Source organism: Struthio camelus, unplaced genomic scaffold (genome assembly GCF_040807025.1).
Source record: "Struthio camelus isolate bStrCam1 unplaced genomic scaffold, bStrCam1.hap1 HAP1_SCAFFOLD_113, whole genome shotgun sequence".
Taxonomy (NCBI): domain Eukaryota; kingdom Metazoa; phylum Chordata; class Aves; order Struthioniformes; family Struthionidae; genus Struthio; species Struthio camelus.
Window position 1 is genome coordinate 44,896 of NW_027182728.1, and position 16,377 is coordinate 61,272.

Sequence of the window (16,377 nt, forward strand, 5' to 3'; positions counted from 1 at the left end):
GGACGGGCCAGTGGGCGGCGCCGACTGCTGCCAGGCTGGACGCTCCCCCCCCCCCCCCATTTGCTGGCGTTCGCGGTGCAAGGCAGGACGGCGGCGGCCCACGTGCGGCAGCAGGGCACGACGCCAGACCCCCCCCCCGGCCCCAAAAAACCGCGGAGGCTGCCGGGAACGACCCCCTCTCCCCCCACAGAGACACGGGCACCGTCTGGGCTCACCTTTAATGCGGGACGGCCCCCCCCCCCCGCGCACACGACACACGCACCGGACACGCACACACACGTGTGGCCCTGCCGCACTGGGGGGGGGTGGAGCCCCCCCGGGCCCATAGGGGGGGACCCAGGCGTCCGGGGGGGGGCACAGCTCAGCCCTGATTGTCCCAGTGTTGGCGGCGGGGGGGGTCCTCCAGCATCCCACAACCCCCCGCAGTGGCAGCGGCAGCACCCCCCCCCGCGGCGCTAGGCCGAGGTGCCGCCGCGCTCTTGGAGGTCGGGGGCCGAGTGCTGGCGGCGCATGCGGGGGGGAGCGGCGGGGGCGGCGCCAGGGGGGGGCGGTGGCGGGGGCGGTCGGGGCTGCTGCCGCGGCGGGGGGGGCCCCGGCGCCCGGCCCCCGTCCAGGGAGCCGCGGCGGTGCTGGCGGGGCCGGGCAGGGGCTGAGCCAGAGCCGGAGCCGGAGCGGCGGCGGCGCTGGGGGCCGGGCGAGGCCGGGGGGGCGGCGGGGGGGGCGGTGGCAGCGGCGGCGGCGGGGCCCCCCCCCAGCTCGGCCCCGGCCTCGCCCTCGGGCCCCCCCCAGGCGCCGCGGTGCTGGGGGTTGCTCTTGAAGGGGAAGCGGAGCTTGCAGTCCTGGGGGGGCACGAAGCGGCCGGGCCGGCGGGGGCCGCGGGGGGCCGGCGGCTGCAGCCCCTGCAGCCGGGCCTGCTCCTGCCGCAGCCAGCGCAGCCGCCCCCGCCGGAAGGCCGGATCCTGCTCCATGAGGCGGCAGAGCCGCTCGGCGCTGGACGGCTCCCGCCGCCCCGGCCCGCTCCAGGCCTCGGCCACCGCCGCCTCCTCCGCGCCCTCGTCCTGCCGGCGGGCAGCGGCGTCAGGGCCCGGACGCCGGGGCCCTGCCCGGGGAGGGGGTCTGGGGGCAGGATGGGGCCCGAGGGGGGGCGGAGGGGGCTGCGGGGGGCAGGACGTGACCCGAGGGGGGGTCCCGGGGGCAGGAAGGGGCCACGCAGGAGGTCCAAGGGGCCCGGCTGGGGCACAATGGGGCCGCGAGGGGCCAGGATGCAGCCCAAAGGGGGGGGGTCCCTGGGGCCCCAGGGGGCAGGAAAGGGCCCCAAGGGGGGCACACGGGGCAGGAAGGGACTGTGTGGGGCAGGAAGAGCCACCCAGGGGGGTCCAAGGGGCTGTGTGGGGCAGAAAGGGGCTGCGAGGGGGCAGGAGGGGGCTGCGTGGGGGGGTCGGGGGGTCTCTGGGGCCCCAGGGGGTAGGAAGGGGCCACGCAGGGGGTGCAAGGGGGCAGGATGCAGCCCGAGGGGGGGGTCCCCGGGGCCCGAGGGGGCAGCAAGGGGCCATGGGGGGCAGGAAGAGCCACCCAGGGGGGTCCAAGGGGCCGTGCGGGGCAGAATGGGGCCGTGAGGGGGCAGGAAGAGTCACCCGGGGAGGGGTCCAAGGGGCCGTGCGGGGCAGAAAGGGGCCGTGAGGGGGCAGGAAGAGCCACCCAGGGGGGGTCCAAGGGGCCGTGCGGGGCAGAAAGGGGCTGCGGGGGGGCGGGGGTCTGGGGGCAGGAAGGGGCTCGGGGCGGCCGCACCTGGCAGAGGGGGATGACGCGCTCCATCTTGCCCACGCGGTCCCGCAGGGCCCGGATCTGCTCGTCCTTCATGTTGTTCTGCAGCTTGACCTCGTGCAGGATGTCCGTCAGCTTGTCGATGTGCGCCCGCAGGTCGTCCACGTCGGCGGCCGCCGGCCCCCCGGCCCCGCCGCCCTCCTCGGCCCGCTCCTCGCCCACCCCCACCGTGTCCCAGACGTCGCGGGCCACCGCCCGCCACGTCTCCTTCTCGTGGGGGTCCCGCTTGCCGTAGAGGCGGCACAGCTCCTTCATCTTGACGATGCTCATGGCCTCGATCTCCTGGCGCGCGTGGCGGAAGTCGTTGAGCGCCACCTCGTAGCAGATCTCCTTCACCGCCTGCATCTTCAGGTCGGCCATGGTGACCCACTTGGGGTCCTTGGCCATGCGCCGGCGCTGCGGGATCTGGTAGACGCGGAGCGGCTCGCGGCGCTTGCCGCTGCTCGGCAGCCCGCAGCGCTTGACGATGCTCTGCACCGTGGTGGCCGGCAGCTTCTCCCGCAGCGACGAGATCAGCCGCCAGCTCTCCTCGCACGAGCGCTTGTCCGAGTCGTCCCCGCTGTCCGAGTCCGCGTACTGCCGCGGGGGAGAGGGCACGGCTCAGGCGCCCGGGGGACATCCCAGGCACCCAGGGGACATCTCAGGGGTCCAGGAGGACATCCCAGGCACCCAGGGGACATCCCAGGTACCTAGGGGGACACCCCGACTTCCAGGGGACATCTCAGGTGTCAAGGGGGACATCCCAGGCCCCCAGGGGACGGCTCAGGCCATCGTTTGGGCGTTTGGGAGATGCCTCCGGCGCCCACCCAGCCCCACGCCTCCCCCCCGTCCCCCCTCACCAGCCGCTGCTGCTCCAGGAGCAGATCCGCCTCCTCCTTCTCGCGCCGGTACTGGTTCTCCAGGTCCTGGAGCCTGCGGGCGGCGGAGGGGTGAGCGGGGCCGTGGGGCCGCTCGTGGCCCGTGGCTCGCGGCCCGCGGCCGCCCGGCCCTCACCTCTTCTCCATCTCCAGCTTGATGTCGATGCCCTGCTTCTCCAGCAGCTCCCGCTGGGCGAAGTTCCAGTCGACGGGCTCGGCCGGCGGCCCGGCCGGCGGGCTCCGCTCCCGCTCCAGCCGCGCCTGCTCCGGGTGGTTGAAGCGGAAGACGTGGTTCTTGCCCAGCACGATGCGGTTCCCTGCCGGGGGCGGAGGCAGAGCGCAGCGATGGGACCCAGGCGTCCGGGCGCGCCGGGGCGGGCGGCGGCGGGAACCCAGGCGTCCCCGGACGTACCGGATTTGAGGACCAGCGGCTCCGTCACCTGCTTCCCGTTGACGTAGGTCTCGGCCCCCTCGCAGGGCTCCAGCGTCACCACCACTGCGGGGAGACGGGCCGGGGTTACGGGGCGACGGAGCGGAGGGGGGCGCTTCCCGAAACACCCTCGCCACCCGGGGGCCCAGGCGTCCGGGCCCTGCCCTCCCCCCGGGGACCCCTCTGCCGCCGGCGCGGGGGGCCGGTACCTGGGGGCCGCGGCGACCTGCTCCAGCGCCAGCACAAGAGAGGGGGAGAGAGACGTGTTAGGGTCGGCGGGGGGGCGAGGGGTCCCTGCCGGCCCCACGGCGGGGCGGGGGCCCCCGGGGGCCGTGGGGCGGCGGCGCGTCCCCCCCCGCCCCGCGCCGGCCGCCCCCTACCTTCCCCGGCGGGGTTGGCGCAGCTCCGGAAGACGCAGTGCCGCTCCCGGATGAACTGCCCCGTCAGTTTGATGTCCACGTCCACCTGGCCCACCCTGGGGGGCGGCATGGCACGGGGAGGGGGGGGCGTCAGCGGGGCGGGGGCCGCCCCACGGCCGCCCCACGGCCACCCCACGGCGCCCCGCCGCCCCACCTCGTCACGCCGTCCTTGATGTGGTACAGGAGGCACTCGGACATGAGCGGGTCCTCGTTGAGGTTCACCAGGTGGGGGGTCTGTGGGGCAGGGAGGGGGTCACGGCTGGCGGGCCCTGCCCCACAGCGCGCAGCCGGTGCCGGGGGGCGGGGGACACCCCTCCGCGCCCCCCTGCCCCCCCCACGCTTGCCTTTTTGGGGGAGAAGACGCCGACGGTGCCGCCGTCCTCCCGCAGCGCCACCCCCATCTCGGCCAGCAGCGCCTCCCTGCAGGCAAGAGGCAGCGTCAGGGCCGTGGGGCGGCCATGGGGCGAGTGGGGGACGTGGGGCGGGCAGGACAGCTGCGGGGCAAGTGGGGATGCTGTTGGCAGCTGTGGGGTGGCCATAGGGCAGGCAGGGAGGCTGTGGGAAGGGCAGGGCGGCCGTGGGGCGGCCGTGGGGCAGCCATGGGGTGAATGGGGAGGCCGTGGGGCAGCTGTGGGGTGAATGGGAAGGCTGTGGGGTGGCTGTGGGGTGAATGGGGCAGGCATGGGGCAGGCGTGGGGTAGGTGGGGAGGCCATGAGGAGGCCGTGGGGTGGATGGGGCAGCCGTGGGGCAGCCGTGGGGCAGCCGTGGGGCGGCCGCCCCGCCCGCTCTCACCTCTCCATGCGGATGGCCTCCGTCTTGCGCAGCTTCTCCTCCCAGGTCTCATTGAGCTCCGCGATGATCTTCTCCGTCTCCTGGGGGGGCCGTGGGGGGCGGGGTGAGCCCGGACGCCTGGGCCCCCGCCGCGGGCTGGGGGGGCCGTGGGGGGGACGAGCTGGACACCTGGGCCCCCGCCGCGGGCTGGGGGCGCCGTGGGGGGTGGCGCTACCTGCAGCCGCTCCATGGCCTCCTCAGCGCCGATGAGCTGCTCGCTGAGGGCGGGGAACGGCTCCGTCGCCCCGTTGAGGGCGCCGGGGGGCAGAGCGCCGGGGGGCAGAGCGCCGGGGGGCTGGGCTGGCGCCGGGGGGCCGGGGCGGCCCGCGGCGCCGTCGAGCTTCGGCCCTGCCGGGGGGCCAGAGCGGGACGTCGGGGCGGCTGCGCGGCTTCCTCCCGCCAGAATCCCCCCCACTCTGTCCCCCAAGTGCCCCCAAGTGCCCCCCACATCCCCTTTGCTCTGCCCCCCAACCCCCCCAACTACTACTCCACATCCCCTTTGCTCTGCCCCCCACATCCCCTTTACTCTGCCCCCCGCCCGGGCTCACCGCCGAGGGGGCCGGCGTCGGAGAGCCCCTGGGCGAAGAGCAGCTCCCGGAGCCGGGCCACCTCCTGCTTCAGCTCCCGGATGAGCCGGGCGTTGGGGTCCTCGTTGATGACGGCGTTGCAGCGGATCTGCTTGGTGCGGTCGGCGTAGCTGGGGGGCGGAGGGCGCCGTCAGGGCCGGGCGCCCCCCCGGCGGCCCGCTCCCCCCGCGGCCCCCGCCTCACCGCAGGGTGCTCAGCGTCTCCTCGTAGTTGATGTCGGCGGGGCTCAGCGCCGCGATCATGGCCGTGCGGGAGTTGCCTCCTGTGGGCAGAGGGACCGGCGGGCTGCGGCGGTGCTGCTGGGGACGGGGTGCCCGGGGGGGGGCCGCCCGTGCCGCCCCCCAACCCCGCCGCCCCCCAACCCCGCCGCCCCCCGCCGGCCGGACGCACCCAGGTTCTCCTTGAGCAGCCAGGTCAGCACCGAGTCCCGGTAGGGGATGAAATCCGACTTCTTCTTCTTGTTGTTCTGCTGCGGAGACGGAAAGGAGGCTCCGGAGGCCGCTCGGCTCGGGCGGGGGGGACCCCGGAGCGCTGGAGGGAGCCCGGGCGCCCGGGCAGGGAGGCCGGGCGCCCACGGAGGGAGGCCGGGCGCCCACGGAGGGAGGCCGAGCGCCCACGGAGGGAGCCCGGGCGCCCACGGAGGGAGCCCGGGCGCCCGGGCAGGGAGGCCGAGCGCCCACGGAGGGAGGCCGGGCGCCCACGGAGGGAGGCCGGGCGCCCACGGAGGGAGGCCGAGCGCCCACGGAGGGAGCCCGGGCGCCCACGGAGGGAGCCCGGGCGCCCGGGCAGGGAGGCCGAGCGCCCACGGAGGGAGGCCGAGCGCCCACGGAGGGAGGCCGGGCGCCCACGGAGGGAGCCCGGGCGCCCGGGCAGGGAGGCCGAGCGCCCACGGAGGGAGGCCGGGCGCCCACGGAGGGAGGGCGCGCCTCCCCGGTGACCCGCGCTCACCATCTCGGCCAGGGCGGAGATGACCTTCCCCAGCGTCGTCAGCGACTTGTTGATGTTGGCTCCTTCCTGCAGCGGAGGAGGAGGAAGAGGGGGAGGAGGGGGGAAGGGGGCGTGGGTCAGCCCGCCCCACGGGGACCCCAGGCCGCGGGGCGGCCCCCCAGCTCCCGCCCTCACCTTGAGCCGCGTGCCCCGGGCACCCGAGGAGTCGGCGCGCTCGCTGCCGGCCAGGTCCACCAGGCTGATCTTGCTGACCTGGGCGGGCGAGACGGGGCTTCGGGGGCTGCTGGCGGGCCCAGGCGTCCGGCCCGGCCCGGCCCGGCCCCAGCGTTACCTTCTCGGTGTCGAGGTCGGTGAGCTGGTCGTGCCTGCGCTGCGTGAAGACGATGGTGAAGACGGCGTGCGAGCGGCTGCTCGTCTCGTTCATGTTGGTGGCCGCCACCGTCCTGGGAGGAGAAGCGGCGGGAGAAGACGTTAAGCGGAGCGAAGCCGCTCTTCGGCACCCGAAACGAGGAGGAGGAGAAGTGCCCGGACGCCCGGGCCCCTCCCCGACCTGGCTTTGTTCCCGCAGTCCATGAGGTCAGCGATGTCCTCGAAGGAGGTGACGGCCAGCTTGGAGAGGTCCTCGACGTAGGGGCCCATGATGGGGTGCTCGCGCACCCGCAGGTTGCCCCGGCTCTTGGGGTTCAGCAGGTCCCGCACCCGCTCGCAGTAGATCTCCATGTAGCTCACCTGGGGCGGGCGGGAGGGGAGGGGGCCGTGAGCGCCGCGGGGCCGGCAGCGCCGGGAAGGCCGTGCCCGGAGCGGCGCGCGGCCGCTCACCTCCACGGAGTAGGAGAGGTCGGGGCAGCCGTTCTGCTGGACGCGAGCGAAGAGATCGGCGCAGAGCTGGGGCGAGAGGGGCAGCGGGGCTGAGCGGCGGCTCCGGCGCTCCCCGGCGCGCCGCCCCCGCCGCCCCGGCGCCCCCGGCCCACCTGCGGGATGATGCCCTGCTGCCCGGCCTCCTGCTTGCCCATCATGGTGTAGGACTTGCCGGCGCCGGTCTGGCCGTAGGCGAAGATGCAGACGTTGTAGCCCTCGAAGGCGTGCAGCAGCATCTCCTCGCCGATGTCCTCGTAGACCTGCCGCTGCGAGGCGAAGCGGGGGTCCTCCTCCTGCGCCGAGAGGGGCCGGGGCGGTGAGGGGCGGCGCGGGGGGCTCCCGCCCGCCCCCGCCGCCGGCACTCACCGACGTGTGCGACCAGTACGAGTAGTCGAAGGTGAAGTTCTTGGTGGCGTCCTTGGAGAGCTTGGGGTTGGTGATGCCTGTGGGGACAGGGTGCACGTGCGAGGCCGTGCGAGGGCGTGTGAGGCCGCCGTGCGAGGGCGTGCGAGGCCGCCGCGCGCCCGCCACTGCCTATAAAAGGGCCTGGCGCTGCCCCGGCCCGGCCGCGCGGCGGCTTGGCAGCTCCCCGGGGGCCGGGACGCGGCAGCGGCTATTTTTAGCCGCCCTCCGGCCTGGCGGCGGCAGCCGGTCGCCCGGGGAGGCTGCCAAGGGCGAAGCGGGCGCTTCCCCGGCCGGGCTCGCGCTGCCGGAGCGCGGCGGCCCCGGCGGGATCTCGCGCCGTCCGCCTCCCTTTCCGAGGCGCGAAGGCGGCAGGCGTGTGGCCGGGAGGCGCTTCCGCAGCTCCCGACTGGCCGCCGGGATCCCGAGGATCCCGCTCCGCGTCCGCGCCAAGCCCGGAGCGCCGGCCGGCCCTTCCCGGCACCGTCGGCGGCCCCTCATTCCTCGCATAACTCTCATAGCTGCGGCTTTGAAGCTGCTCTTCGAGGCGTGGGGCGCCGGGGGAAACAAGGAACGACGGGGCGAGGGCCGAGACGGACGGGAGAGGGGCGCCGTGGCTCTGCCCTGGCGGGAGCCGCTGCCCGGAGGAGCTACTCACACGTGGTTTTGCCCTGCATCTGGATGACGCACTTGGCGTCGCGGCTGGTTTCCCGGGAGTTGAAGGGCCGGACGCGCACGGCCACCTTCACCGACGCGCCCGCCATGGTGGGGCCGGAGGGCTCAGGGCTGGCAGCCGGCGATCATGGATCTAGCCTGGCAGGGGAGGAGAGAGACGGACGTCAGGCGCGGCGGCGCCCCGCTGCTCCGCGGAGCCGCCAGCGGCGCCCTGGGGCCCCTCCGGGGCCGGGGAGCTGCCGGAGGGAGCCGGGGTGCGGGACGGCCCTTTCCTCTTCATCCCCCCGCCGCGGGGTAAAAGCAAACGTCCCACGCGAAATCCCGGGCCGGCGGCTCCGGGCGCTGCCGGCTCCCGGCCCCGCGGATGTCTGTGCGCACGCCGGACGACGCGGCTGCGTCCGAGCTCGGCCCCGGCGGAGCCGCGCGGCGGGAGGGCGGCGCGTTGCCGGCCTTCCCGCCGCTCCGTGTCCTCCCGCGCGGCCGTGGGCGGCACGAGAGGCGCGTCACGACCCCGAACCGGCTCGCGGGACGCCGCCGGGGCCGGACCCGCTCCGGCCGCTCGTGTAACAGCTCGACCGCCCGGCGGCCCCGCTTATCGCCAGCCTCCGCCCCGGTCCGAGCCCCGGAGGAACCATGAAACAGGTTTCTTCCCCCGCAACAGCGTGCGCGGAGGGACGGCGGAGCCGCTCGGAGCAGCCTCCCGGCAGAGCCAGGTGCCGCTCGGCTCCTCCGGCCCCGCGGAGCCGCTTTTCCGTGGGAGGAGCGGAAGTCACGAAGCCTCCCCCCGCCCCCCCCCCGACGACGCGGCCTCGTGAAAAACCGCCTTCGAGACGCTCGTTCCTCGAAAGCCGGCGGGAGCCCGCGGCCGGCTCCGGAGCAGCCGCCGGGAAAGCCCAGCGCCCCGGCCGCGCGCCCCCCGCGGTAACGAACCCCCCCGGGCCCGTCCGCGGGGATCTCGCAAGGACGCCCGGCGGCCTGCTGACGAGGAGCGGTCGTCAACGCGCTTGACGAGCGGCGACGCGTCAGGGAGGTATTTTTAGCCCGGCAGCTGTCCGGAGCGGAGCCGCCTGAGCAACGCCGGATCCCCGCCGCCCCGCGCGAGACCTGCGGCGGGAGGCGCCGCCTTCCGCGGGAGAGCGCTTGCTCCGCGCGCTCAGCCCCGTTACGAGACGCCGGAGAGCCCCCGCCGGCGAGGGCGGACGACGGCGCCGCCCCCCGGGACGGCCGCTGCCCCTCGCCTCCCACGGGAGCTCCTGTTTTTATGAAAAAGCCGCGTTTTACAGCTCCTCCGGGGCCTGAGCTGGAGTTCTTTAAGCATCGGATATGGGAAGCCGCCTCCTCTTTTCCTTTTATCTTACAAATTCGTTTCCGAGCCAGGGAAGGAGCCGCCGGTTCGGACCGGAGCGCCGGGACCCCCCCAGAGAGGCCGTGCCGCTCCCAGACGGGTTTGGTGCCGTTTTCCCAGGTTTTGTGCTGTTTTCCCAAGGAAGTTCGTGCTCAGGAAGAAGGTCCCGACGGCGGCGTTCGTGGCGCCCAGCTGGAAGCACCGGCGGCGCGGGCGGCTGGGGAGCGGGAGGTCCCATTGGGGAGGATCAGAGGAAATATTCCCAAGTTCTCCGAGCGCCGCTGGCTCCCACGGCAGGGAAACGCGAGCTTGGGGCAACGTTCGTGCCGTCTCCCTTGGGTGCAAACCGGCTTGGTTTTTGGCTTTTTTTTTTTTTTTTTAAAAAGATGCGTATTGAAGCGGCTGCCTGGATCTCCGCGGGGATTTCGGCATTCCCCTCTCCCAGGTCCGTGCGGGCTCCGGACATCCCACTCGGAGCGGCGTGCGCCACGCAGGGACGATCCCTCAGCGTCCCCCGGGAGGCCCCTTCCCGTCGCCTCTTCCCGGTGCTCCCAAATCCCAGTTTTCTGCGGGACGCGGCGCCTCCCACGCGCCCGGCGCCGGCAGCGCCGTGAACAAAGGCCGCTCTTCACCCCGTCTCCGGGAGTTTCTCCTCCCGCAGCCGGATCGGGAGCTGTTTCGTATGCAGCTGGGTCAGTTCGGCCACCTTCTCCCGCCTCGAGCATCTCCCTCCGGCCGCTCCGGGGGGAAACGCCGTGTTTTTCTCCCCGGCAAGGCTCCGGGGACACTCACCTGCAGGCGCCGGGGCGCGCTGCGCCCGCAGGAAGCGTTGGAAGCTCGCCGGGGACGAACCTTTGATGCCGAAGCGTTCGGGAACGTCGGGTCCGGAGGCCTGTCCCTGCTGAACGCCCCCGGCAGAGACTCGGTCCGGCGCACGCGGGGCGAATTTTGGGAACTCTCCTTGCCTGCGATCATCCGGCCAACAGCGCCGAGCGCAGCCCCGAGAGCTTAATTACGACTCCAAGTGCCGGCGCTGTTAATTAGAATCGCTGCCAAGGCAGCTCAGCAGGAAAGAGGCACCCACCCTCGGTCGGAGCCGTTAAAAAATACACATACATCCAAGCGCGGGGCTATTCCGGGGCATTTTCTGGAAGGGAAAAGCGAAGGAAACCCTTGTGGTTTCCCCTGGCGGGTTTTTCCTCACCACCTGGCGAAATCCAGGCTGCAAAAGCACCGTCCGAGCGGAGCCCCACGGCCGGGAGGCGGCGGGTGAGGAAACGGATGCCGGCGCGGAGGAGAACAGCTGCTGGGAAAGCCGGGCCGGCCGGCGGGCTCGGGGCGTTTGCCGAGGGAGGTGCCGGCGGATACGACCCAACCCCACGCATACTTGAAAGGCGGCCAGAAAAAGCAATTAGGCCGTTCCCTTCTTTGGGAAGCGATCGCTTTAACTGCGCGAGAGCGGAGCGCGGCGGCGGCGTTCCCGAGCCGGCTTTTCTCCCGCGCCCCCTCGCCCGACCGTCAGCTGCAATTTAACAGCGCCGCTCCCCGGCTCGCGGCTTTCCGAGCGCCTCGACGCCCCCCAGCAAACGTGGGTGGCGGCGGGCGGAAAGCAGGAAGCGTCTCTCCGGCCCCGGCTCGCGCCCGCGGGAGCAACGCCACGGCTCCGCCGCTCCGAGGACTTTCGCGAAGCTCGCGCGGGAACGAACGGACGAGCCGAACCGAGGCAGCCGGAGCCGAGGGCCGGGGAGCAGGCGGGCGCGTCCCGGACGGCGCCAGACTCTGCTCCCGTTCCCGGCTCCCGCTCTCGCCTCTGCCCTAGCTGCCACCCGGAGCTCAAAGCCACCTCGGGGCGAAACGCCGGCTTTCGGCGCGGCCGGGTGGGCGCCGACGCAGGCACCGGCGCCGAGCGGTGCCTCAGTTTGCCCGGCCGGTGAAACGGGGCCAAGGAGGGGCACGGCGGGCCCCTGCCCCCCGCCGCACAACAAGCGCTGTAACCCAAGCACTTAATCCGCGCCGCTGCCGAAAGCATTCCCTGGCAAAGGGCACCGCGCCGGGAGGGCTAATTTGGGCCGGACGGCCCCCTCGACGCCCGCCGGGCTCGTGACCCTGCTCGGCGGCGCTGCGGGCGCCGATCCGGCCACCGATCCGGCCACGGCGCGTCCCGGGGAGCCGGACCGGGCCCGGAGCACCGGAAAGCGCCAGCAGCTGGCTGGGAAGGCGCGTTTAACACCCCGAACCGCAGCCAGCAAGCCGCAAAGAAAGGGAAACAAGGACATTTCTCGATTTGAGGAAGAACCCGGCCTCGAATTTGGGTGTCTCAACTCTCCCCTCGCTGCCTTTCTGTCCCCCACCACTCGCAGGAATTTCGTATTCCTCAAATTCCCCATCCAAGCGGAGCAGCCCCGGGAGCAAGGAAGCGCCGCGGGGACGGGGAGCCGGGCCGACGGTGGCGCCCGAAGGGAACCAGGGCATTTCCCAGCAGGCAGAGCTGTTGGGAGAGGCAGGTAGAGGCAATTATCCGCCACCGCACGCTCCCGGCGGAAAGGACGCCTCCTCCGACGCTCGGCATCGCCGGAGCCGCCCCGAGAGGCCTCCCGGCGGAGGCGCCGCCGTCCGACGCGGTCTCCGGAGACTCGCTCCGCTCCGCAACGTGGACGGCCCCTCGCGTTTCTCTGGCGAACGCAGGTGCAAGCTGCTGCACCAGGAGTTCGCGCTCGGTTTTAAGGCTCAACTTAAATATCCTGGGATACCTCCGGGTGGGAGGAGCCGATGGGAAGGGTGGGATGCGACAGGCCCCTCACCAAAACCGCCCCATGGCAGCAGGGCTCCGCGCTGGCAGCTCCGGGCCGCCTGCTGCTCCGCCGCTGCCTGTCGGGAACTCTCCGTCCGGGAACTCTCCGTCCCGGCAGCTTTCCACACCTCCCGACACGCATTCTCCGCCCGGAGGAGCTGATAAGGCAGAAACTAAGGGAAACGATGCACCTAAGCGAGAGCAGCCGGGCCAGGCCGAGCGCGAGACGCTCGCCTCCGGGTTCCCTTCGATCCTCCGCGGCGCGAAACGCGCCGGTCCGGAAATTCTCGTCCCTGCAAGAGGGACGAGGGGCTCCAGCCGCCCGCCCTCCCGCCCGAGACGCGCGGACAGACCCGAGTTTCACGGATCAAAGGCTAAGATCTCTCTTGATGTTCCCAGCTTCCTTATAGCTCTCCGCAACAGTCGCCGGCTTGGCAGGCCGAGGCAGAACAGAGGCGCGCAGGTGCTGTCGTTTCGCTTGCTCTTCCCCAGCACGCCCCGGCGCAAAGCTTCGGCGGCGCTTACATCCCAGACGGGACCGCGAGACAAGGCGGTTCCCCGGGAAAAAAATGCGTCTCCCCTCCTTCCCGCGCCCGGCGCGTCCCGTCGGCTCAAAGATTCACCAAAGACCCATGCGGTTCTGCTGCCGAAGGCGCCGCGTACCGAGCCAGCCGCCTTCTCCTTCTCGCTAAAAACGCACAGCCCGGTTTCTAACCTGATTTTGTCTAGTCTCTGGAGGCCCAGAGCGCCGCCCGGCTCCCCGGACTACAGGGGCGTGCTGCTCCCCGGAGAGCCTCCTTCCCCCGGGAGCGGGCCCGGCGTCGCAGCCGGCTCAGGAGACATTTCAGGTCTGATGAATCAGAGGGCAAAGGGAGGAGGGAACCGAGAGGGGAGGGGAAAAGCGAGGGGGGGAAAGGGCACTCGCTGCTAAAAATAATCCTGACGGCTCGCTCTGCGTTCACAAAGCGGCAACAAGTGAAAAGCCTCTTCCGTAATCCCCCGCGACGCGCAGGGGCTTGGCACGGCGGCGCCGTCCCCCTGCCCGCGGCACGGCCCCGCCGCCTCCGCGAGCTCAAGGGCACTCGGGGCGAGGAACCCGGGGCGGCCGACGCCTCGCCGCGACCTCGCCGCCCAGCTCGTCCCTCGGCGGCCGAGCCCTGGGCGCACGCGCCGCGCCGGGAGCTCACCGGCGCTCCGTTTCGGCCGCCGCGATCGCCAGCGTTTCGCGGGGGGGAAGGAGAAAGGGACGAGGGGGGAAAGGTCTTACGTGCGGCTCTGTCCCTATCGGACTGCCCGGCGCAGAGAAACAGCACGTGACGCCCCTGGCGAGCGAGCGAGCGGGCAGCAGGTCTCCTCGCGCGCTGCCCCGGCCGCCGCTCAGGTTTCATCCGCTCGCCAGGAAGGTTTTCCGCCCTGTCGACGCGCGCCCCGCACGGGTCAGGCCGCGCTGCCGTGCCGCGGGAAGGCCCAGGAAGCCCCGACCTCGCACCTCAAAGGCCCCCCGTGGAGCTGGGCATCCCCGGGCACCTCGCGGGCCCCGCGGGTGCCGACACCCGCCAGCCCCAGGGCCTGAATCGCCCCCCAGGAACCCCTGACACGTCCTGTCCCCCCGCCGCTAACGGCAGGGTCCCCCTTACCTGCTGCTCCTCAACACCTGGATCAACCCCCTCGGACCCCCAAACCCACCCCCCCTTCCCCTAAGGCGCCCCGACTCCTGCTGCTCCCCCACCCCTGGTGTGACACCCCCACAAACCCCCTACATCTGCCCCCCACTTCCCCAAAGCTCCCCTGCACCCGGATCAACCCGACCCCCTAAACCCACACCGACTCCCTAAAGCTCCCTCACGTCTGTGCCTCCCCCCCATCTGCAGGGAGCCCCCCGGATCGCCCAAATCTGCCTCCCATTAACCTAATGCTGCCCCGCACCCCCATCACCCCCAACGCTCCCCCCCCGTCCCGACGCTCCCCATCACCCCCAACGCTCCCCCCGCCCGGATCAGCCCCCCCGACCCCGCAGCCGCCCCCCCCGCCGGGCCGGGTGCCGCCCGAGAGCCGGTCGCTCACCTGCCCCGCGGCCCCTCATGGCCTCCGGCCTGCAGCGGGCCGATCCCCAGCGCTAGCCCTGCCCACGGCCCCGCGCGGCGGCTGCGGCATCGTCCCGGGGCGCGGCGGGAGCGGGGCGGAGCGGGGCCGGGCCGGGCCGGGCCGAGCGGCGGCGGAGCCGGCGGCGGGGCGGGGCCTCGGGCGCGCCAGGGGGCGGGGCCGGCGGCGGGGCCGCCCCTGTGCCGGGGAGGGGGCGTGTCGCGTGGCGGCAGGGGGAGGAGCCCCGCCCCCTCCGGCCGGGCCGTTAAAGGGGCAACGCGCACGGGGGGGGCAGGTGGGACCCAGTCGTGGGTGTGGGTGTGTGCATGCACGCACGCAGGTGGGGCCCACTCGTGTGTGTGTGTGTGCGCGTGTGTGTGTGTCTGTGTGTGCACGCAGGTGGGGCCCACTCGTGTGTGTGTGTGTGTGCGTGTGTGTGCGTGTGTGTGTGCACGCAGGTGGGGCCCACTCGTGTGTGCGTGTGTGTGCGTGTGTGTGCGTGTGTGTGCGTGTGTGTGCGCACGCAGGTGGGGCCCACTCGTGTGTGTGTGTGTGTGTGTGTGTGCGTGTGTGTGTGTGTGTGTGTGCGTGTGTGTGTGTCTGTGTGTGCACGCAGGTGGGGCCCACTCGTGTGTGCGTGTGTGTGCGTGTGTGTGCGTGTGTGTGCGTGTGTGTGCGCACGCAGGTGGGGCCCACTCGTGTGTGTGTGTGTGTGTGTGTGTGCGTGTGTGTGTGTGTGTGTGTGCGTGTGTGTGTGTCTGTGTGTGCACGCATGTGGGGCCCACTCATGTGCGTGTGTGTGCGTGTGTGTGCGTGTGTGTGTGCACACAGGTGGGGCCCACTCGTGTGTGCGTGTGCGTGTGTGTGCGTGTGTGTGTGCACGCAGGTGGGGCCCACTCGTGTGTGTGTGTGTGCGCGTGTGTGTGTGTGCACGCAGGTGGGGCCCACTCGTGTGTGCGTGTGTGTGCGTGTGTGTGTGTGTGCACGCAGGTGGGGCCCACTCGTGTGTGTGTGCGTGTATGTGTGTGTGCACGCAGGTGGGGCCCACTCGTGTGTGTGTGCGTGTGTGTGTGTGTGCACGCAGGTGGGGCCCACTCGTGTGTGGGTGTGGGTGTGTGTCTCTGCACACGCAGGTGGGGCCCACTCGTGCAGGCGTGTGCGGGTGTGTGCGCGCGCACACGCGTGTGCATGCGTGCGGCAGCAGCAGCGCCCCGCGCGGGCAGTGCCACGTGCGTTGTCACACCTGCGCGCACGTACCTGTGCCCGGCTCGCCTGGCCGCAGAGGAAACCCTTCCCCGAGGCAGCCCAGCCGCGGGCAGCGCCGGCCACCGGGCTCGTGTCCGAGAGGCTCCGCGGCAAAGAGCCGCTTCCCCTTTCTGCTGTGTTTTGGGGTTTTTTCCTTCAGCTGAAAACGCTCCTTTTCTGGGAGCGGGCCGAAAAACTGACTAAAACTCAGGAAAACAGCGGCGGAGAGGCCCGGGGCTGCCGGAGAAGGGCTGCCATCTAGCGTGCAGCGCGGCCGCTCCGGGGAAGGTTCAGGGATGCACGGATCCGTCCCAGAGCCGGGCCCTGCTCCCGCCGGCCTTCAGGCGGTTTGGGGAGAAAAGGCAGAAATTAAATGAGGTTTTCGAGCGGGATCCAAGCGGCGACGCTGGCGAGGCTACCGGCCCGTGCCCGGGGCTGGCTCCGACGGGAAGGAGCCCCAAGGGGAGGGCTGTGCGCTGGTGGCCGAGGAAACCTGCCGCGTTTCCTCCGGGCAGGAAACATGCGGCGCAGGGGGAGATGTTTGCCTGTAAAAGCAATTAAAAATCACAGCGTGCTTCTGAGCCGGCCCCGGAGGACCGTTCCCTGATCCTCGCCATCTTCCCTCCATTTTCCCACACTTTTCCCTTCTTTCCCTCTGTTTCCCTGCCACCCTTCTCCTTCCCTTTTCCCTCCTTCCCCTCTATTTCCCTGACACGTTTCCCTCCATTTTCCCTCCAATTTTCCCTCACACTTTCCCCTCACTTTTTCCTCCATTCTCCCTCTGTTCCTCTGCAACACTTCTCCCTCCATTTCCCCTCCATTTTCTCTCCCTTTCTCTCCCATACATTCCCTCAAGTTTCCTCACATTCCCCTGCCACCCTTTTCCCTCACATTTTCCCCACGTTTCCCTCCATTTTTCCCTTCCATCCTTTCCCCTCACGTTTCCCCTCACGTTTCCCCTCACGTTTCCCCTCACGTTTCCCCTCACATTCCCCTCCATTTTCTCTTCTATCTTTTCCCCTCACATTTTCCTCACTTCCCCTCCATTTCCTTCCATACGTTTCCTTCCATTTTCTCTTCCA

The 16,377-nt window shown here is 71.8% G+C and overlaps 1 protein-coding gene across 1 annotated transcript; it reads right to left on the bottom strand.

Annotated features, from left to right (window-relative positions):
- Positions 1 to 455: 455 nt before the first annotated feature.
- On the bottom strand, positions 456 to 12,406 carry KIF1C (kinesin family member 1C). Its single transcript, XM_068929524.1, has 22 exons — positions 9,970 to 12,406; positions 7,816 to 7,970; positions 7,122 to 7,198; positions 6,869 to 7,048; positions 6,717 to 6,782; positions 6,448 to 6,626; positions 6,229 to 6,340; positions 6,072 to 6,149; positions 5,898 to 5,963; positions 5,340 to 5,418; positions 5,133 to 5,211; positions 4,911 to 5,059; positions 4,538 to 4,710; positions 4,324 to 4,403; positions 3,875 to 3,950; positions 3,685 to 3,764; positions 3,492 to 3,586; positions 3,094 to 3,177; positions 2,818 to 2,998; positions 2,664 to 2,736; positions 1,789 to 2,400; positions 456 to 1,058 (listed from the first exon to the last, which is right to left on the bottom strand). Exons 2-22 carry the CDS (start codon positions 7,919 to 7,921, stop codon positions 456 to 458), a joined length of 3,228 nt encoding a protein of 1,075 aa, XP_068785625.1. The 5' UTR covers positions 7,922 to 7,970; positions 9,970 to 12,406.
- Positions 12,407 to 16,377: the final 3,971 nt, after the last annotated feature.

Coding starts and splice junctions, on each gene's coding strand:
- KIF1C (XM_068929524.1), bottom strand. CDS start 7,921: ATGGCGGGCGCGTCGGTGAAGGTGGCCGTGCGCGTCCGGCCCTTCAAC. Junction 4,711..4,910: donor CGACGCCGGCCCCCTCGGCG/GTGAGCCCGGGC, acceptor GCCCCCCGGCAG/GGCCGAAGCTCGACGGCGCC. Junction 3,951..4,323: donor GAGGCCATCCGCATGGAGAG/GTGAGAGCGGGC, acceptor TCTTGCCTGCAG/GGAGGCGCTGCTGGCCGAGA.